Source organism: Oncorhynchus keta, chromosome 2 (assembly GCF_023373465.1).
Source record: "Oncorhynchus keta strain PuntledgeMale-10-30-2019 chromosome 2, Oket_V2, whole genome shotgun sequence".
NCBI classification, from domain to species: Eukaryota; Metazoa; Chordata; class Actinopteri; order Salmoniformes; family Salmonidae; genus Oncorhynchus; species Oncorhynchus keta.
This window is the reverse complement of record NC_068422.1, coordinates 37,086,423-37,109,113: the sequence shown is the minus strand read 5'-3', so window position 1 is coordinate 37,109,113 and position 22,691 is coordinate 37,086,423. Positions and strand designations below refer to the sequence as shown.

Below are 22,691 nucleotides of genomic sequence, written 5' to 3'. Positions count from 1 at the left end.
TTGGGAATTAATGAAGTATGAAGAAGACAAACGGCCATGAAGAGAGGTAAAGAAATTGCTGAACTTAAAAGATTGAGGGAAGATAAACGTTTAAGCAAATACTTTCTCTAATCTCTATGGAGGACCTTGATGAAGAAGGAAAGGGTCAGTTTTTCTCTTTACAACTAGAAATGGACTGAATGTATGAAGAGAGAGCAAAAGGGGCATTTGTAAGATCAAGAAGGAGATGGTTGGAGGAAGGTCAAAAAAATACAAAATGCTCTTACAATTTAGAAAGAAAAAAATCTGAATTTACATCTATTCAAATGCTCAATATAGATGGCAAAGAAAATGAAAACCCCACAGATATTTCAAAATATGTTTCAGAATTCTATGGTAACCTTTATACCAGTAATGCCTGTCCTACCAGTGACATATCTGCCTTTCTAGACTGTCAAATACTTCCAAAAGTCTTGTGATTAAATTATTTCTATCAATGAAATAAAAAAATGTATCAGCAAGTTAAAAGAAACAAATCTCCAGGGAATGTTGGCATTATCAGTGAATTCTATAAATATTTCCAGGAGGATATTATGAATTTATATTTAATGTTTTTAAGGAGGCAATTGATTTCGGGGTCCTGCCTGTTTCTATGACACAATGCCTAATTTTTGTAATACCCAAACCAAAACAAGATTCTATGATGTTAGAAAATTGGAGACCAATCACATTAATGAACAATGATGTAAAGCTACTTGCATCCATCTTTGCAGAAAGACTTAAAAAAGGTCTTGACCAAATCATTGACGATACCCAGTCTGGTTTTATGAAGGGCAGACATATATGTAATAATATTTGACTAATATTGGACTTGATAGACAACAATGAGCACATTATGGAAGATAGCTCTATTTTATTTGTAGACTTTTACAAGGCATTTGATACAGTTGAACATTATTTTATTTTTGAGACTTCGATGTTTTGGTTTTGGTCAATATTTTCAAAGTGTAATTAAGACACTTTACAATAATAATAACAGCTGTGTTAAATTATCCCATGGAACTTCACAAAGATTCGACATGAGACGTGGAATTAAACAAGCATTTCCAGAACTGGTTTGACAACAACATTATTTGAGTTAAAAAAATATTGAATAATGATGGACAACAAATATGATTATCTAGAATTTATTAGAACACACAATGTTACATTCACTCCTGAGGAGTATCAAATTGTTATTAGAGCTGTCTGTAAAGGTGCTATTCTTCTTTTAGGAGAATATAACAGTACTCCAAGTACAACTGTTGAGGATTTTGTAGCCTCAATACAATTAGAAGGAATTGACATTTTAAACTATAAATGTAATAACATGTATATAAGGAAACTATGTCAATATGTTACTATTCCCTCTGCTACAATGTACTGGACTGCAGCCCTAGGACAAGTGAACTGGAACAAAGTTTCGTGGTTATCTGGTAAATATTGTACATCTAATAAGGTGAAAGAAGTATCATACAAACTCATTCATAGAATCGACCCTGTAAAGACCTTTATTATACACAGATTTAAATTAGCTATTGATAACAAATGTGTATTTTGTGATTGTGACCCAGAGACTCTTGACCAATTATTTTGGGACTGCTTTTATGTCAGAAGATTTTGGTGTGAGTTAGAAGGTTTATTTTAAAATAAACAACTATTAATGTTAATTTGAAATACTCTGATGTTATGTTTTATTTTGAACCAAATGATATGGACCGTGATTTAATTTTCCTTGTTAATTTTTTTATCTTTCATGGAAGATTCTTTGTCCATAAAATGAAGTGGGCAGAGAACAAACCCCTCTTCACGTTATTTAAGATAGAATTTAAATATTATTTTTGAAATGATCAATAAATGTAAAAACAAAAAAGCAATATGCACCATAAAAGTATTTAACAAATTGAAAATTAATCTTGATATGTTGTCACGCCCTGACCATAGAGAACCATTGTTTCTCTATGGTGTAGTAGGTCAGGGTGTGACTAGGGGGTGATCTAGTATATCAAATCAAATCAAATTTATTTATATAGCCTTTCGTACATCAGCTGATATCTCAAAGTGCTGTACAGAAACCCAGCCTAAAACCCCAAACAGCAAGCAATGCAGGTGTATATCTAGGTGTATATCTATGTCTATGTTGTGTTCTAGTTTAATTTTCTATGTTGATGTTTGTATGATTGCCAATTAGAGGCTGCTGGTATCATTGTCTCTAATTGGGGATCATATTTAAGTAGTTATTTTTCCCACCTGTGTAGGTGGGATCTTGTTCATGTGTAAGTTGCCTATGAGCACTCCATTGTTTTCACATTTCGTTCATTCTTTATTGTTTTTGTGCATTTCAGTTATTGTGGAAACCATATCACACTGCACCTTGGTCCGATAATTCTTACGCCGAACGTGACATATGTAATACCCCTGTCTGTTAGGTTTATGTACTCTTGTTTGTATATTTAAGTATTTTTGTATTTTTTGTGTTAATAAAAAAATATAAACAAATATTTTTTTAAAGTAGGCTAAACTAGCTAGTTGCAGTTGCTAGCTAAGTAAGTGAAACTGAAAGTAAAAAGATAAATGACAATCTCTGTATATATAATTCTCTTGATTCTCCATCATTTTGGAAGAAATGTATTTGTTCAAAATTGTTCAACTATTGTCTTTCTCACTCTTTGAGTCAACTACTCACCACATGTTATGCACTGCAGTGCTAGCTTGCTGTAGCCTATGCTTTCAGTAATAGATTAATTCTCTGTTCTTTGATTGGGTGGACAACATGTCAGTTCATGCTGAAAGAGCTCTGATAGGTTAGAGGACATCCTCCAGAAGTTGTCATAATTACTGTGTAAGTCTATGGAAGAGGGTGAGAACCATGAGCCTCCTAGGTTTTGTATTGAAGTCAATGTATCCAGTGGAGGACAGAAGCTAGCTGTCCTCCAGCTACAACATAGTTCTACCCTACAGAGTACTGTTGAGGCTAATGTAGGCCTTCTTTGAAAAATAGTGTGTTTTTAATCAATTATTTGATGACATTTGACTGCCTCAAATTTGTCTCTCGACCCGTGTGCACCTACGTTGTAAACTTTAAATCATAGGCTAGGTTGTAGCAACCTCATGATGGATATACGGAAAATTTCAGTATCATGTAGTAGCCTAAACCTATTACTGTTACATTGAACTGGGTGAATGGAATATGAATGACTTTCATCCAATATGCTGTAATAGAAATAAGGCCATGCTCTTGAAAACAAATTGTCCTCAATCATCTTAAATGGCACTGACCGTCACTGACCTACACAAACATGGGCAAACTCTTACTCTTGCTCTCACACAAACACAAACACACACACTTCTAAATACACTATATACAAACAGTGTAGCTATTCCCTCCACAAGACAATCAAACAAGCTAAGCGTCAGTATAGAGACAAAGTAGAGTCGCAATTCAATGGCTCAGACAGGAGACAAATGTGGCAGGGTCTGCAGTCAAAAGGAAAACCAGCCCCGTCATGGACACCGACATCTTGCTCCCAGACAAACTAAACAACTTCTTTGCTCGTTTTGAGGACAATACAGTGCCACTGACACGGCCAGCTACCAAAACCTGTGGGCTCTGCTTCACCGCAGCCAACGTGAGTAAAACATTTAAATGTGCTAACCCTCGCAAGGCTGCCGGCCCAGCTGGCTGGTGAGCTTACGAACATATTCAGTCAATCCCTATCCCAGTCTGCTGTTCCCACATGCTTTAAGAGGGCCACCATTGTTCATGTTCCCAAGAAAGCTAAGGTAACTGAGCTAAACGACTATCGCGCCGTAGCACTCACTTCCGTCATCATGAAGTGCTTTGAGAGACAAGTCAAGGATCATATCACCTCCACCCTACCTGACACCCTAGACCCACTCTAATTTGCTTACTGCCCCAATAGGTCCGCAGAAGATGCAATCGCAATCACACTGCACACTGCCCTAACCCATCTGGACAAGAGGAATACCTATGTAAGAATGCTGTTCATTGATTACAGTTCAGCATTTAACACCATAGTATCCTCCAAACTCGTCATTAAGATCGAGACCCTGGGTCTCGACCCCGCCCTGTGCAACTGGGTCCTGGACTTTCGGACGGGCTGTCACCAGGTGGGAGGGTAGGAAACAACATCTCCACCCCGCTGATCCTCAACACTGGGGCCCCACAAGGGTGCATTCTCAACCCTCTCCTGTACGCGCTGTTCACCCATGACTGCGTGTCCATACACGCCTCCAATTCATTCATCAAGTTTTCAGATGACACTACAGTGGTTGGCTTGATTACCAACAATGACGAGACGGTCTACAGGAACGAGGTGAGGGCCATTGGAGTGTGGTGTCAGGAAAATAACCTCACACTCAACGTCAACAAAACAGAGGAGATGATCGTGGAATTCAGAAAACAGCAGATGGAGCAACCCCCCTATCCACATCGACGGGACAGTAGTGGAGAAGGTGGAAAGTTTTAAGTTCCTTGGCATACACATCACAGACAAACTGAAATCGTCCACCCAAACAGACAGCTTGGTGAAGAAGGCGCAACAACCCTTTTACAGATGCATAATCGAGAGCATCCTGTGGGGTTGAATCACCGCCTGGTACGGCAACTGCTCCGACCACAAACGTAAGGCTCTCCAGAGGGTCGTGAGGTCTGCACAACGTATCACTGGGGGCAAACTACCTGCAAACTACCGATTGCTGAAGTGCGTATAAATCATCTGTCTTCAGTTGCAACACTCACTACCGAATTCCAAACTGCATCTGGAAGCAACATCAGCACAATAACTGTTCGTCGGGAGCTTCATGTAATGGGTTTCCATGGCCGAGCAGCTGCACACAAGCCTAAGATCACCATGTGCAATGCCAAGCTTAGGCTGGAGTGGTGTACAGCTCGCCGTCATTGGACTCTGGAGCAGTGGAAACACATTCTCTGGAGTGATGAATGACGTTTCCCTATCTGACGGGCAAATCTGGTTTTGGAGGATGCCAGGAGTACGCTACTTGCCCAAATGTGTAGTGCCAACTGTAAAGTTTGGTGGAAAAGGAATGATGGTCTGGGGCTGTTTTTCATGATTTGGGCTAGGCCCCATATTTCCAGTGAAGGGAAATCATAGCGCTACAACATACAATGACATTCTACACGATTCTGTGCTTCCAACTTTGTGGCAACAGTTTTGGGAAGGACCTTTCCTGTTTCAGCATGAATGGTTTTTCGAGATTAGTGTTGAAGAACTTAACTGGCCCTGACCTCAACCCCATCAAACACCTTTGGGATAAATTGGAATGCCGACTGCGAGACAGGCCTAATTACCCAACATCAGTGCCCGACCTCACTAATGCTCTTGTGGCTGAATGGAAGCAAGTCCCCGCAGCAATGTTGCAACATCTAGTGGAAAGTCTTTCCAGAAGTAGAGGCTGTTGTAACAGCAAAGTGGGGACCAACTCCATAATAATGCCCATGATTTTGGAATGAGATGTTCGACGAGGAGGTGTCCACATACAGTGCATTCGGAAAGTAGACTCCTTTACATTTTTTTGTTATGTTACAGCCTTATTTTACAATTGATTAAATAATTTGTTCCCCCTCATCAATCTACCCACAACACCCCATTATGACAAAGCAAAAACAGGTTTTTAGAATTTTTGCAAATGTATAAAAAAAATAAACTGGAAATTTCACAATTACATAAGTATTCAGACCAATTATTCAGTACTTTGTTGAAGCCCCTTTGGCAGCGATTACACCCTCTTCTTGGGTATGACGCGACAAGCTTGTCACACCTGTATTTGTGGAGTTTCTCCCATTTTTCTCTGCAGATTTTCTTAAGTTCTGTCAGGTTGGTTAGGGAGAGTTGCTGCACAGCTTTTTTCAGGTCTCTTCAGAGATGTTTGATCGGGTTCAAGTCCGAGCTCAAGCTGGGCCCCTCAAGGAAATTGAGAGACTTGTCCAGAACCCACTGCTGCGTTGTCTTGGCTGTGTACTTAGGGTCGTTGTCCTGTTGGAAGGTGAACCTTCCGAGATCCTGAGTGCTCTGGAGCAGGTTTTTTTTAATCAAGGATCTCTCTGTACTTTGCTCCATTCATCTTTCCCTCAATCCTGACTACTCTCCTAGTCCTTGCCGCTGAAAAACATCCCCACAGCATGCTGCTGCCACCACCATGCTTCACCGTAGGGATGGTGCCAGGTTTCCTCCGGACGTGACGCTTGGCATGAAGGCCAGAGTTCAATCTTGGTTTCATTAGACCAAAGAATCTTGTTTCTCGTTATCTGGGAGTCATTTAGGTGCCTTTTGGCTAAATCCAAGCGGCCTGTCATGTGCCTTTTACTGAGGATTGGCTTCTGTCTGGCCACTCTACCATAAAGGCCTGATTGGTGTAGTGCTGCAGAGATTGTTGTCCTTCTGGAATATTCTCCCGTCTCCAAAGAGGAACTCTCGAGCTCTGTCAGAGTGACCATCGGGTCACCTCCCTGTCAGAGTGAAAATTCGGGTCACCTCCCTGACCAAGGCCCTTCTCCCCCGATTGCTCAGTTTAGCCGGTTGGCCAGCCCTAGGAAGAGTCTTGGTCATTCCAAACTTCTTCCATTTAAGAATGATGGAAGCCACCATGTACTTGGGGACCTTCAATGGTGCAGAAATGTTTTGTACCCTTCCCCAGATCCGTGCCTCGACACAATCCTGTCTTGGAGCTCTATGTCCAATTTGTCTGACCTCATGGCCTGTTTTTTTCTCTGACATGCAGTGTCAACCGTGGCACCCTATATGCCTTTACAAATCATATCCAATCAATTTAATTTACCACAGTTGCACTCTAATCAATTTGTAAAAACATCTCAAGGATGGTCAATTTCAACAGGATGCACCTGAGCCCAATTTCGAGTCTCATAGCAAAGGGTCTGAATACTTATGTAAATAAGATATTTCTGTTTTCTATATTTAATAACCGGGCAAAAATGTTTAAAACAACTGTTTTCTCTTTGTCATTATGGAGACTTTTTTTTAACGTCCATTTTATAATAGGTTTGTAACGTAACAAAAAATAAAAAGTCTAGGGGTCTGACTATTTTCCGAATGTTTCCTGTGACCATCCCCTCTGATGTGTCTTTGATTATGCAGCTGTAGAGATGGGTGTTCCTGCCACTCCTCAGTCTATGCTTGGGGTGGGACTCACCATTTCAATCTGTTCATGGCCTGCAGTGTGACACACACACACACACACACACATATAAATACTATAATTAACTCATCAGGGATTCCAAACCCTGCCCTCGACTCGTCTAGCTTCCCAGTGCTGTATATTTCACATATACCTAATTACTAACAGTTTACACACGCCATTGAAAATATGGTATAAGGCCGTTAAAAACCAGTGTGTGCAACTTCTCTCTTGTCCTCTAAAAGCGAATGTATTTTTTTAGGTGGACCTGAGGTTTTGATGTCTATTTTCTTTTCTGTTTTTTTTAGGGGCCTGTTTGCAAGTCATTATACTGAGACACATTACCTGGAGGATGGGAGTCCCGTCACTGGTGCTCACAACTCTACGGTAGGCTGGAGGTTGAGTGCTTCTGACATTCATGTTTGAATGAACATTGTGTGCTGCTGACTTTAAAGGATGGACCTTTAACAATGTCATGTGAACTCAAGTGATGCTTTTTGGATCAAATGGCCCTCAAGGCAATATTGAGAAGACATGTCTGAAGTATAGACATGGCATGACATCTGAAAGATCAAATGTTTTGATCCAGTAAATGGATTATGACTAACTTAGTTTTTAGTGGGGAATATCTGTCTAGTTATTGACATAAAGCCATATTGACATGTAGACCTAACACTTGGTGAATTGATACAGGGTTAAAAACAGTGCCTTCAGAAAGTATGCACACCCCGTGAATTTTTCCACAAATATTGTTCTGTTACAGCCTGAATTTAAAATGTATTAACTTGAGATTTTGTATCATTGGCCTTCACATAATAGTCCATAATGTCAAAGTGGGATTATGTTTTTAAAAATGTTTGCTAATTAATTAAAAATGAAAATCTGAAATGTCTTGAGTCAGTAAGTATTCAACCCCTTTAATATGACAAGCCTAAGTAAGTTCAGGAGTAAACATATACTTAACAAGTCACAAAATATGTTGCATGGACTCACTCACCCTGTGTGCAATAATAGTGTTTAAATTATTCTTGAATGACTAACTTATCTCTCTCTGTACACCACACATACAATTATCTGTAAGGTCCCTCAGTCAAGCAGTGCATTTCTAACACAGATTCAACCACAAAGACCAGGGAGGTTCTCCAATGCCTTGCAAAGAAGGGCACCTATTGGTAGATTGGTATTTTCTTTTAACAAAAGCAGACATTGCATATCCCTTTAAGCATGGTGAATTTTTTTATTAGGCTTTGGATGGTCTATCAATACACCCAGTCACTCCAAAGATACAGGAGTCCTTCCTTACTCAGTTGCTGGAGAGGAAGGAAACCGCTCAGGGATTTCACCATTTGGCCAATTGTGACTTTAAAACAGTTACAGAGTTTAATGGCTGTGATAAGAGAAAACTGGGGATGGATCAACAGCATTGTAGTAACTCCACAATACTAACCTAAAAGACAGATTGAGAATAAGGAAGCCTAAGGAACTAAAGTAAAACTGAAAAACATTTGTGAAGAAGTTAACTTTATGTCCTGAATACAAAGCGTTATGTTTGGGGCAAATCCAACACAACACATCACTGAGTACCACTCTTCATATTTTCAAGCCTGGGGGTGGCATAATCATGTAATGGCTATTCTTGTCATCAGCAAGGACTAGGGAAAGAAACAAAATAGAGCTAAGAGGAAAACCTTGTTCAGTCTGCTTTCCAGCAGACACTGGGAGACAAATTCACCTTCCAGCAGGACAATAAAGTAAAAGACCAAAAGGCCAAATATACCCTGCATTTGCTTACCAAGACAACATTGAATGTTCCTGAGTGGCCTAGGTTTTGACTTAAATCAGCAAGACTTGAAAATGGCTGTCTGGCAATGACCAACAACCAACAAGACACAGCTTGAAGAATTGTAAAAATCATAATGTGCAAATATTGTACAATCCAGGTGTGCAAAGCTCTTAGAGAGACTCGTAACTGTAGTCGCGGCCCGAAGACGATGCTAACATGTATTGACTCAGAGGGTTATGTATTGACTCAGAGGGTTACGTAATCAAGCTATATTATTGTTTTATTTTTTATACTTATTTTACAAATGTTATCATTTTTCTTCCACGTATAAGCATTTTTCTTCCACGTAAAGCAATTCAGAGCTAACTTTTGACATGTTCTGTTACAGATTCAAAGCCATATTTACCCATTGCAGAATGTATCCATAGTTATGAATGAATAAGCATATTTACAGTGCTTTCAGAAAGTATTCACACTCCTTGACTTTTTACACATTGTGTTGTGTTACAGCCTGAATTTCCAATGTATTGTCACTGGACTACAAACAATACCACATAATGTCAAAGTGGAAGGCAAAGTTTTTAATTCATTAAAATCAAACGCTTAAATGTCTTGAGCCAATAACTAACTATTCAACCCTTTGTTATGACAAGCCTAAGTAAGTTCAGGAGTAAACATATACTTAACAAGTCACATAATATGTTGCATGGACTCACTGTATGCAATAATAGTTTTTAACATGATTTTTGAATGACTACTTTATATCTTTATCCAACACATACAATTATCTGTAAGGTCCCTCAGTCGAGCAGTGAATTTCAAACACAGATTCAACCACAAAGACCACAGAGGTGTTCCAATGCCTCGCAAAGAAGGCCACCTATTGGTAGATGGGTAAAAAAAGAGACATTGACTATCCCTTTGAGCATGGTGCAGTTATTAATTACACTTTGGATGGTGTATCAATACACCTAATCACTACAAAAATATAGTCATCCTTCCTATCTCAGCTGTTGGAGAGGAAGGAAACCATTCAGGGATTTCAGTGGTGACTTTAAAACAGTTAGAGTTTAATGGATGCGATTGGAGAAAACTATGGATGGATCAGCAACATTGTAGTTACTCCACCATACTAAACTAATTGACTGAGTGAAAAGAATTAAGCCTGTACAGAATAAACATATTCCAAAATATGCATTCTGTTTGCAACAAGGCACTAAAGTAATACTGCAAAAAATGTGGCAAAACAATTAACTTTTTTCATGAATATATAGTTTTTGGTGCAAATCCAATACAACACATTACTGAGTGTCACGCCTTGACCTTAGAGATCCTTTTTATTCTCTATTTTGGTTAGGTCAGGGTGTGACTGGGGTGGGCAATCTAGTTTTCCTATTTCTTTGTTTGGCCTGGTTCCCAATCAGAGGCAGCTGTCTATTATTGTCTCTGATTGGGGATCATACTTAGGCAGCCTTTTTCCCACCTTAGTTTGTGGGATCGTGATTTTGTATAGTTGCTGTGTAGCCTGCAGAACTTTACATTCGTTTTGTATTTGGTTGTTTTTTGGTGGTCATTTTAATAAAAGTAAGATGTTCGCCTACCTTGGTCCAATCCTTCCATCGACGAACGTAACAACTGAGTACCACTCTCCATAGTGGTGGCTGCATCATGTTATAGGTATGCTTGTAATCGTTAAAGACTGGGGAGATTTTCAAGATAACAAATAAACTGACAAAATATCATAGGAAAACCTTGTTCAGTCTGCTTACCACCAGACACTGGGAGATTAATTTACCTTTCATCAAGACAAAAAACAAAAACAGAAGGCCAAATCTAAACTAGAGTTGCTTTCCAAGAAGACAGTGAATGTTTCTGAGTGTCTGAGTTACAGTTTTGACTTAAATCTACTTGAAAATACCTGAAAATGGATGTCTAGTAATGATCAACAACAAATTTGTCATTATGGGGTATTGTGTGTAGATGGGTGAGGGGAAAATCTATTTAATCCATTGTAAATTCAGGCTGTATTAAAACAAAATGTGGAATAAGTCAAGGGGTATGTATACTTTTAGAAGGCACTGTATTTGACAAGAATGCTACTAGTCACCCATCATGCACATCAAACACCTGAACTCCAACAATGTTTTAAAGAAATCAAAATAGTTAACAATGCATGCATATGCCTTTTATATATAACATATAAACATCTGACGATGTAAATATTCAAATGATTTATTTATCAATGACACAAACCTGTGACATCGAAGAGCACCATATTAACTATTATTACTATCAGAGAATGCACAGTTTCTTATTCTTTTCCATTTTAGGAATTAGACCAGCACAAATAACACAAAATGTAAAACAGCATATTGTGATTTTTGTTGGGTGAGTTTAAAATGAAGAAACAACTGGATGCATAAGGTAGGTTTAATATGAAATACTAGATCTACTCCAGCAGAACGAGAAACACCCTTGGTGTCCATGTTGCTGCTGTCAATTGTGAGCAGTGCATTTACCACTAGTGTTAATGTATCTCAAATACTAAGACCCCTTTTCCAGCTGTTTGACCAGGAATCAAAGCATTTGCTTTTCCACATGTTTTGGATGGAAATTTGTTGAGAAATGTATACAGTGCCTTCGGGAAGTATTCAGACCCCTTGCCTTTTTCCACATTTTGTTATGTTACAGCCTTATACTAAAATTGATTTTAAAAAGAGTAATACTCAGCAATCTACACACAATACCCCCCAATGAAGCGCAAACAAGTTTTTAGACATATTTGCAAATGTATTACAAATTTAAAAAACAGAAAAACATTATTTACATAAGTATTCACACCCTTTGCTATGTATGAGATTCGAAATTGAGCTCATTTGCATCCTGTTTCTATTGCTAATCCTTGAGATGTTTCTACAACTTGTTTGGAGTCCAACTGTGGTAAATTCAATTGATTGGAAATTATTTGTAAAGGCACACACCTGTATATATAAGGTCCCACGGGGGTTGACACTGCATGAGTAAAAACCAAGCCATGAGGTCAAAGAAATTATCCGTAAAGCTCCGAAACAGCATCGTTGTCACGCCTTGGTCATTGTATTTTGTGTTTTCGTTATATATTTCTTCAGGCCAGGGTGTGACATGGGTTTATTGTGTTGTCGTATTGGGGTTTTTGTAGGCATTGGGATTGTGGTTGATTAGGGGTGTGTCTAGTATAGGCTTGGCTGCCTGAGGCGGTTCTCAATCAGAGTCAGGTGATTCTCGTTGTCTCTGATTGGGAACCATATTTAGGTAGCTGGGGTTTCACTGTGTATTTCGTGGGTGATTGTTCCTGTCTCTGTGTTAGTGTTCACCAGACAGGCTGTATAGGTTTTCACGTTTCGTTTTGTTGTTTTGTATATTTATTAAGTTATTTCATGTATCGCTCTTCTACATTAAAGACATGAGTAACCACCACGCTGCATTTCGGTCCGACTCTCTTTCGACAAACGAACGTCGTTACAGAATCACCCACCACACACGGACCGAGTGGCGTGGTTACAGGCAGCGACAGCAGGAGCAGCGAAGGGAGGATGTTATGGCCAGCAGAAGTATGGAGTATACGACGTGGGAAGAAATACACAGGTGGGCGGTCGACCCAGAGAGAGTGCCGGAGCCCGCCTGGGATTCGCTGGAGCAGTGCGAAGAGGGTTATAAGAGAATGGAGTTGGAGAGGCAATCACGACGGCGCAGAGGAAAGCCCGTGAGTCAGCCCCAAAAATGTATTGGGGGGCTCAGAGGGAGAGTGGCAGAGTCTGGAGATAGACCTGAGCCAACTCTCCTTGTTAATCGTGAGGAGCCAAGGAGGAGACCAGAACCAGAGCCGGTGTTAGAGGTGAGCGAAGCAGAGACTGTGAAGGAGTTCATGGGGAAGGTGGAGTGGAGAGTAATGAGGGAGTTGCTAGCTTGGTGCTTTAGGTACAAGATTCGTCCGACAGAGCGTGTCGGGGATTTGATGGCACCTGGGTCAGCGCTCCATACTCGTCCTGAGGTGCGTGTTAGTCGGCTGGTGAAAAATGTGCCAGCCTCACGCACTAGGCCTCCTGTGTACCTACCTAGCCTTGCACGTCCTGTGCCAGTCCTGCTCTCAGGCTCTCCAGTACACCTTCACGGTCCAGTCCATCCTGTGCCACCTTCACATACCAGTCCTCCGGTAGCAGCTCCACGCACCAGGCTTCCTGTGCGTGTCCTCGGCCCAGTACCACCAGTGCCAGCACCACGCAACAGGCCTACAGTGCGCCTCGCCTCTCCTGCGCTGCCGGAGCCTCCCGCCTGTTCAGCGCTATCAGAGCCTTTCTCCTCTCCTGCGCTACCGGAGTCTCCCGCCTGTTCAGCGCAGCTAGAGCCTTCTTCCTCTATAGCGCTGCTGGAGTCTCCTGTCTGTTCAGCGCAGCCAGAGCTGTCAGTCTGCAAGGTGCTGCCAGCCTGCATGGAGCAGCCAGAGCTGTCAGTCTGCAAGGAGCTGCCAGTCTGCAAGGAGCTGCCAGTCTGCAAGGTGCTGCCAGCCTGCATGGAGCAGTCAGAGCTGTCAGCCTGCATGAAGCAGCCAGAGCTGTCAGTCTACATGAAGCAGCCAGAGCTGTCAGTCTGCAAGGAGCTGCCAGTCTGCAAGGAGCTGCCAGTCTGCAAGGAGCTGTCAGCCTGCATGGAGCAGCCAGAGCTGTCAGTCTGCAAGGAGCTGCCAGTCTGCAAGGAGCTGCCAGTCTGCAAGGTGCTGCCAGCCTGCATGGAGCAGCCAGAGCTGCCAGTCTGCATGAAGCAGCCAGAGCTGCCAGTCTGCAAAGAGCTGTCAGTCTACAAGGAGCTGCCAGTCTGCCAAGATCCACCAGTCTGCCAGGATCCGCCAGAGGTGCCTGTCAGCCAGGATCTGCCAGTCAGCCAGGATCTGCCAGTCAGCCAAGATCTCTCAGTACTGGGCTTCCTCTCAGTACTGGGCTTCCCCTCAGTCCCAAGTTTCCCCTCAGTCCCGAGCTTCCCCTCAGTCCCGAGCTTCCCCTCAGTCCCGAGCTGCCTCAGTCCCGAGCTGCCCCTCAGTCCCGAGCTGCCCCTCAGTCCCGAGCTGCCCCTCAGTCAAGAGCTGCCCCTCAGTCACGAGCTGCCCCTCAGTTCAGTGGGGTTCTGGGTGAGGACTATTAGGCCATGGTCGGCGGCGAGGGTGGATTATCCCAGGACGCGAAGGGGAGGAACTATGACATTAATGGAGTGGGGTCCACGTCCCGAGCCGGAGCCGCCACCATGGACAGACGCCCACCCGGACCCTCCCTATGGTTGTGAGGTGCGTCCGGGAGTCTGCACCTTAGGGGGGTTCTGTCACGCCTTGGTCATTGTATTTTGTGTTTTCGTTATATATTTGTTCAGGCCAGGGTGTGACATGGGTTTATTGTGTTGTCGTATTAGGGTTTTTGTAGGCATTGGGATTGTGATTGATTAGGGGTGTGTCTAGTATAGGCTTGGCTGCCTGAGGTGGTTCTCAATCAGAGTCAGGTGATTCTCGTTGTCTCTGATTGGGAACCGTATTTAGGTAGCCGGGGTTTCACTGTGTATTTCGTGGGTGATTGTTCCTGTCTCTGTGTTAGTGTTCACCAGACAGGCTGTATAGGTTTTCACGTTTCCTTTTGTTGTTTTGTATATGTATTAAGTTATTTCATGTATCGCTCTTCTACATTAAAGACATGAGTAACCACCACGCTGCATTTCGGTCCGACTCTTTTTCGACAAACGAACGTCGTTACAATCGTATTGAGGCACAGATCTGGGGAAGGGTACCAAAAAAAATGTCTGCAGCATTGAAGGTCCCCAAGAACGCAGTGGCTTCCATCATTCTTAAATGGAAGAAGTTTGGAACTACCAAGACTCTTCCTAGAGCTGGTCACCCGGCCAAACTGAGCAATCGGGGGAGAAGGGCTTTGGTCAGTGAGGTGACCAAGAACCCGGTGGTCACTCTCACAGAGCTCTAGAGTTCCTCTGTGGAGATGGGAGAATCTTCCAGAAGGACAACCATCTCTGCAGCACTCCACCAATCAGGCCTTTCTGGTAGTGGCCAGATGGAAGCCACTCCTCATTAAAAGGCACATGACAGCTGGCTTGGAGTTTTGCCATAAGACACCTACATGATAAACAACATTCTTTGGTCTGAAGAAACCAAGATTGAACCCTTTGACCTGAATATCATGCATCACGTCAGGAAGAAACCTGGCACCATCCCTACGGTGAAGCATGGTGGTGGCAGAATCATGCTGTGGGGATGTTTTTCAGTGGCAGGGATTGGGAGACTAGTCAGGATCGAGGCAAAGCTGAACGAAGTAAAGTGTAGAGAGATCCTTGATGAAAACCTGCTACAGAGTGCTCAGGTCCTCAGCCTGGGGTGAAGATCCACCTTCCAACAGGACAACGACCCTAAGCACACAGCCAAGACAACGCAGGAGTGGCTTCAGGACAAGTCTCTGAATGTCCTTGAGTGGCCCAGCCAGAGCCCAGTCTTGAACCTGATCAAACATCTCTGGAGAGACCTGAACCTGACAGAGCTTGAGAGGATCTGAAGAAAAGAATAGGAGAAACTCCCCAAATACAGGTGTGCCAAGCTTGTAGTGTCATACCCAAGAAGAATCGATGCTGTAATCGATGCCAAAGGCGCTTCAACAATGTACTGAGTAAAGGGTCTGAATACTTATGTGAATGTAATATTCCCATTTATTTTTTAAATGAATTAGCAAACATTTCTAGGAACCTATTTTTTCTTTGTCATTATAGGGTAGTGTGTCTATATTGATGAGAAATATTATTTTAGAATTTGCTGTAACATGACAAATGTGGAAAAAGTCAAGGGGTCTGAATACTTCCCGAAGGCACTGTATATGTCTAATAAAAAAAAAATGTTTTCATTTAACAACCAATTTTACATGTTCCGCTGAAATGACCAATACCAACAGTTAAAGGTCACATATTTTGAAAGTCGACTACGTTATGGTGTCTGGCAGCTATTTTCATTTAAAAGTTTCCTTTCCAAAACACAACTGACTAAGTATTTATGGACATTATAAAACCCTAAATTGGTACACAAACTCAAAAAAATATCATAGTGTCATAAAGAATGCTAAGGTAAATGCTAAACATAATGCTACCCAATATACACTACATGACCAAAAGTATGTGGACACCTGCTCGTCAAACATCTCATTCCAAAATCATCTGCATTAATATGGAGTTGGTCCCCTTTTAAGCTATAACAGCCTCCACTCTCCTGGGAAGGCTTTCCACTAGATGTTGGAACATTGCTGCGGGGACTTGCTTCCCTTCAGCCACAAGCGCATTATTGAGGTCAGGCACTGATATTGGGCAATTAGGCCTCACTCGGTGTCGGCGTTCCAATTCAGGTGTTTGATGGGACTTAGCTCTGGGCACTGTGCAGGCCAGTCAAGTTTTTCCACACTGATTTCAACAAACCATTTCTGTATGGACCTCGCTTTGTGCACAGGAGCATTGTCATACTGGAACAGGAAAGGACCTTCCCTAAACTGTTGCCACAAAGTTGGAAGCACGTAATCACCTAGAATGTCATTCTATGCTGTAGAGTTAAGATTTCCCTTCACTGGAAATAAGGGGCCTAGCCCGAAGAAAAAAAACAGCCCCAGACCATCATTCCTTCTCCACCAAACTTTACAGTTGGCTCTGTGCATTTGGGCAAGTAGCGTTCTCCTGGTATCCGCCACACCCAGATTTGTCCGGCGGACTGCTAGATGGTGAAGCGTGATTCATCACTCCAGAGAACGCTTTCCAATGCTCCAGAGTTCAATGGCGGCAAGCTTTACACCACTCCAGGCGACGCTTGGCATTGTGCATGGTGATGTTAGTCTTGTGTGTGGCTGCTTATCCATGGAAACCCATTTCATGAAGCTCCTGACGTACAGTTATTGTGCTGAATTTGGTTCCAGAGTAAAATTTGGAACTTGGTAGTGAGTGTTTCAAACAAGGATGATTTTTACGCGCTACAAACTTCAGCACACCATTCTACTGCCAATGTTTGTCTATGGAGATTGCATGTCTGTGTGCTCGATTTTAGACAGCTGTCAGCAACGGGTGTGGCTGAATTAGCCGAATCCACTATTTTGAACTGGTATCCACATACTTTTATATATTGTTCCTGTATGTCTATGGCACCGACATGTTCATGTTGAATGTAATTAGTTGGTGACTCAGCCAAGTATTTTCATAGCAATGCTATTTCAAAAGGAGTCTCCTTTCAGAGCAGTAAAGGGGTCTCTTTTGGAGTCAAGTCAGTACATCCTTAGTGATTGTGTAAAAGTATGAACTGGCTACGGAAAATGCCAGCTTCAAGTATTTTGTCTCACAGTTCAGTACTGACGTTCAGTATTTTTCAAACTGACTTTTGGCTAACAAAGCAGTTGGTCTTAGAGTAATTGGTGTAGACTTGAATGAAGCCATTCAGCCATAATACAGAGTTTTGTTTTGACTCCAAACCAGACACTTCCTCATCATACTGTCACAGACAGACAGAAGCTTCATTATGTCTCTGTACACTTAATGGCTTCCTTTCCACTTCTCCTTGGTTGACCATTGGTGAAACGAAAGATAAGTATACTATAGTATGTTAAAGAATGTACTGACACGGTTTAAATTTGACTTGAGTGTCATGTTTGGTATTTTTCAGAAGAACTGTTACTACCATGGAGAAGTGGAAGGCCACGCTAACTCTGACGTCACTCTCAGCACCTGCTCTGGCCTCCGGTAAGTAACACTTCAGTCTATAGGATCCCAGAAGCCTCAGACATGCTGTGTAAGTGGCCACAATCATGACCCACAGATTGTTCCGGAAATTCTCACATAAGAACTTCACTGCGGGGAAAGGATGTGTATGACAAACCATTTGAATGTAAAAATGTTTATTTCAGAATCAAGACATACTCCATATCTTAGAGCACACCAAAAGGAGTATAGTGACACCAAGATGTCTATATCATGTACTGTTAGCATTGCATAGGGTCTTAAATGAGGCATGTATAGATGGCCACGTTCATCATGTTTTCAGAATGATGTTTTGTGATACAAATGTGAAAAGTATTTCAAACATCCTACATCCCAAATGAAATGTATGTGAAAATTGACAGAACAAATATTGATACCACAAATATTTTCCGTTGCTGTAGAATCGCACTTTAGTCCCTTAATTCTCTGTCAACAAACAGGTATGAGTTTCCACTTACCCAAGAGTATAGAAGAGTCCACCAAAAGTGTATAATAGATCCCTAGACATAGAACATGGTCTTGGTCTGGGCCACCCAGTGATTATCTGTATTCTCCTCCACTCTCCTCTGGGCATGTGTCTGTGCCTAATGGCCACCTGGAAGTAATAAAGCTGCCTGGCTGAGTCTAAACAGCAACAGAAAGCCTGCTGATGTACGCTCATCTCCTGCTTAATTACCCCAAACTACAGATGCATTATGTGACGAGAAAACGTTTAGTATGCCATGAAACCTTTTAACGATGCAATAAAAGCTAATGAAGAGGAACTTTTAGCGGTAATACATTTGTGATAAAAATGTTGACCTGAATAAGAGTCCACCCCCAAGGAGTGTTACTGGTCATTCTTTTTTTTAATCTTGTACCTCACAAAATCCTTGAGGCAGACAGATGTTTGACGAGCAACATGTGGCTTGGCTTCAATGCCAAAACAAATTGTTTCAGAGTTTTAGTTGGCCTAAGAGCCTCTTCGGGGAGTTGAATCTACTGTAAGTCTGTGGGGCCATTTACATTGACTGAGTTATTTCACTAAGAGACATTTGTTCAGTCCCAACATCCAGTAAGAAAATAAAACAAATCTAAATAATCCAGCTGCGAAAAATTAAAAAAGCCAGTACAGAGAGAGAAAAAAATGAAATAAATAAGTAGGCCTTAGAAATATCCTTCCACACTTTGGTCCTTGGAAGTCCACAGTCCACATAAAGGAAACTTCTCTTGATGATCAATACAATATCCCTTACCAGTTCTTGACTTGGACTGAAATAGATGCTAGTACTCATTTTGGGTGCTGGTACTGTTTATATTTAGGTGCAGGAACTCCATAATACTTTTGAGCTAATATTCTATGAGGTGCAGGAGCTCTAGCAGTGAAAAAATAGAGGCACCGGTACCACGTTCCGGTGAGCTCTTGCCCAAGTCAAGCACTGTCCTTTACTAGACTTTGAGAAAGTTCTCACTCAAAGTTAAAGACAGAGGCCTTTAAACTATAAACATTTTCCTAATTACAAACATTTCTGACCATAGCATAACATGCAGTCAAAAATCAAGATGGCTTCCCCCTTCTGGTCACGGAATGCTTTGTCTACACAGTCAATTTATTATGCCAGATCTGTTGAACAGCTTTGCCTCGTCTTCCCTTGTCTTACAGGGGTCTCATCTCACTTGAAAATAAGACCTTCATCCTTGAACCATCGTTGGACCAGGACAATTATACACACATCATTTACCGAGGGGAAAACCTCAACCTGTCCTCTGGAACCTGTGGTCATGGCTTCAACATGTCCTCTCTTACACCTGACAACCATCTAAGAAGCCCTTTCAGAACATTCAGTACCAGGGTGAGGCTCATCGACAACAACTACGTTTTTCTTCTGACCATTTCCTTCAGATTACCTCCATCAAATACCACATTAGAAATATTGGTACTGTAGCATTCCATTAACAAAAATGCTCATGATAAAGCTATCAGATCAAATCATTAGATCTAGAAGATGTTCAAAGGGAAGAGCTGTATGGGATCTGGAATAATGGTATCAGTGAGATAGATAGAGAGTGATGTAGGAGCGTGGGCTCATGGACTTATGACATTGTCATCCAGATAGCTGTCTGAGAGTGTCTGCAACACAATGTTCTGGGTTTGTTAACAATCTGAGCGGGGATGATGCCACCTTTCATGGTAGGAAAGCAATTGATTTGCCGACTGACAGGATTCACTATGGAAACACCTATGTCTTAATTTCTCTGATATAACACATGACACCATTTGAAACATGCTGATATGGTATTTGTTTTGTAATGGCAAGCCAGGGGTCCTTAGAGAGATGTGTATTGTTCATTTGTAAATTGATGCATGCCTTTATAGCTATTGCCTCAAAGGTAGGATCAAACTTATTTTTACCATACTGTTGTGACAAAGATGATGGATTTTTGTGGCAGTATGATCGATTATAAACAATGAGGGAAATTTTCGCTGTAAGCAGAAACCAGGGCTTGAGCTGTATTGGTTTTGTACTTGGGTTTGTACTTGAATTGGCGCTCAGACCAGCACATGAACCATGGTAGAGATCCAACCTTGCCCTTACTCTTTCCCTGGCTCCAGAGCCCTATATCAGGGCCAGGGCAGGAGCATGGGCACAGCTCCCCACACCAGTCTCCATGTAGCAGGTGTACAGGTCCATCTGCCACCACCTACAGTACCTGCCTGCATCCATTATCAATCCTGATCCTACCCGTTCCTTCAGAAATAATAACCAAGACACTCACTGACACAGTGAATCATCAGTTTCCAATATTGGAGCTTTAAAAGCTTGATAAAAAGAACAGGAGCACTATGATAGGACAGGATATTTCATAGAAACCTGTCTGCTCTCTGCGTGACTAAGCACATGGGTAATAGGCTTTTTTATTAAGCTTTTGCCACTGGTGTGTAGGCCTTCAATGTGAAGTTGAAATCACAGGTGATTCCGTGACAGGAGCCTTTTGAAAGATTGATAAGCAATATTTTTGAAGTAGCTTTAACATAAATAACCTAATGTGGACTCACTAGAAGTTGTGCGAAAGTGAGCGTTGTTTACAAAGCTAAAAAAAAAGACAGGACTTTGAGGAGGATAAAGGAGTGGTTAAATTTAGAATGTCCATGTCCTTGAGTAAAGATTTTGTTCAAATGATGAGTTTTCTGCCCCCCCCCTCTCTCTGCATCACAGCACAAGAGGCACGCTCAGAAGACTACCAAATACGTAGAGCTGATCATCGTTGCAGACAACAGAGAGGTAATGTATCTATAATGAATTAAAATGCATAGATAATAGTCCTAGTGTCGTCCTACTCATCATTACCATGACTACAGCATGTGGTGTGCCCATTCAGAACGGCTAGAGACACACAGACTTTTCAGAAGAAAATAGGCGAGATTTGAACAAAGCAAGAACAAATCCTCATGGTAACGGCAGAATTAGGTCAGTGTGCTGCTACAGTGCGGTCGTCGGTGGCAGCCGTATTCCACGGGAAGTGCTAAAAATTCCCCAGTGGACTAGACAGGAAACAGGAAACGGTGTGGATACAGAAGAAGGAGAGAAACGCTCGCACTGGGATTTCCCCTTGGCTTCCCCTAGCTGATGCTATTGACCTGAACTGGAAGAGAGAGGAGGAGAGGACCCACTTGCTTGTGCTGCTCTATAAGGGCCAGGCTGGATGTAGCTGACTAAGTAGGTCTACACACAGTATACACAAGCAGGTGGATGCACAGTGGGATGAAAAAGGAGAGTCTGTCTCACCTTGGATTGCATCCGATGCCTCTCACATGCCATTTCTGCCAATGCACATGCTCCCCGTCCTCTCGCCAATTGTTTCTGAGATGAGCCCAGATCCTGATGGACCTCAGCTTGACAACCTGTCCAACATGTTATACCTTCCCTTCCAGACTGGTTGAAGATATCTGTAACATATGGGCCATGCCATTTTTCCAATAACGACCATTATACTGTACTGCTAGGGTTGCAGAGCTACCAGTAATGTACAGAAGTTACCGGAATCTTCAGTAATTTTGGTAATTAACAGGTGATCTATGGCAATAGAACAATTGTCTTATTTGCATAAGCTCTATACAAATAACTTTGTTTGTATAGTGCTTTTCAATACAGGTAACACAGTTATTCACATCATAAAATAAAAGTTACTAACTTAGAAACAAAGACAGTTATAGCTCATTCAAATCATACATTGAAAGCATCTTTATTAAAGTGTGTCTTCAGTAGGTATTTAAAAACAGACACTGAATCTGCAAGCCTGATCTCGTCTAGCAGACTATTCCAACGTGTAGCCCTAATAGCAAATGCCCAGTCTCCTTTTGTTTTCGACCTAGACTTTGGAATGGTCAACAGTGCCCTGCCAGAGGATCTCAGGCTGCGTCCTGACGTGTAAGGAGATAAAAGATCAGAGATATAGGATGGAGCTAAGCCAAGCCTAGAATTAAACGGGATTAATATATATTTTTGATCTATTCTGAAAGTGACTGGTAGCCAGTGCAGAGAAGCTCAAATAGCTGTGATATGGATAGATTTTCTGGTGCCTATAAAAAGCTGAGCTGCAGCGTTTTGAACTGTAGAAGATTGATTTCTGACAGAGACATGTATACAAAGAGTTACAGTAATCCAGGAGTGAAGAAATAAAAGCAGGTAGAAGTCTCTCCAGATCAGTGACTGAGATAAAATACTTGACTTTAGCTATATTTCTCTGATGATAAAAGCAGACTGGACAACCTTCTTTACATGCAGCTGGACATTTAGATCAGAGTTAAATAAGGGGGACCAAATAAAACAACCTCTGATTTCTTATCACTGAGTTGGAGAAAGTTGTCAGACATCCAACACTTGATATCAGCAGGAAACTTGTGAGGGGAAGCTATAGCTAGCTTGGTCAC

At 41.8% G+C, this 22,691-nt stretch overlaps 1 protein-coding gene across 2 annotated transcripts in view; it reads left to right on the top strand.

Annotated features, from left to right (window-relative positions):
• The window catches only part of LOC118400070 (disintegrin and metalloproteinase domain-containing protein 12-like), a 144,897-nt gene that overhangs the window by 85,410 nt on the left and 36,796 nt on the right, over positions 1-22,691 (top strand). For both annotated transcript variants that reach the window (XM_052476268.1, XM_052476264.1), the window contains exons 4-7: positions 7,503-7,581; positions 17,685-17,761; positions 19,422-19,611; positions 20,977-21,042. In XM_052476268.1, coding sequence (XP_052332228.1) covers positions 7,503-7,581; positions 17,685-17,761; positions 19,422-19,611; positions 20,977-21,042 — 412 coding nt within the window. The remainder of the gene's footprint in view (positions 1-7,502; positions 7,582-17,684; positions 17,762-19,421; positions 19,612-20,976; positions 21,043-22,691) is intronic.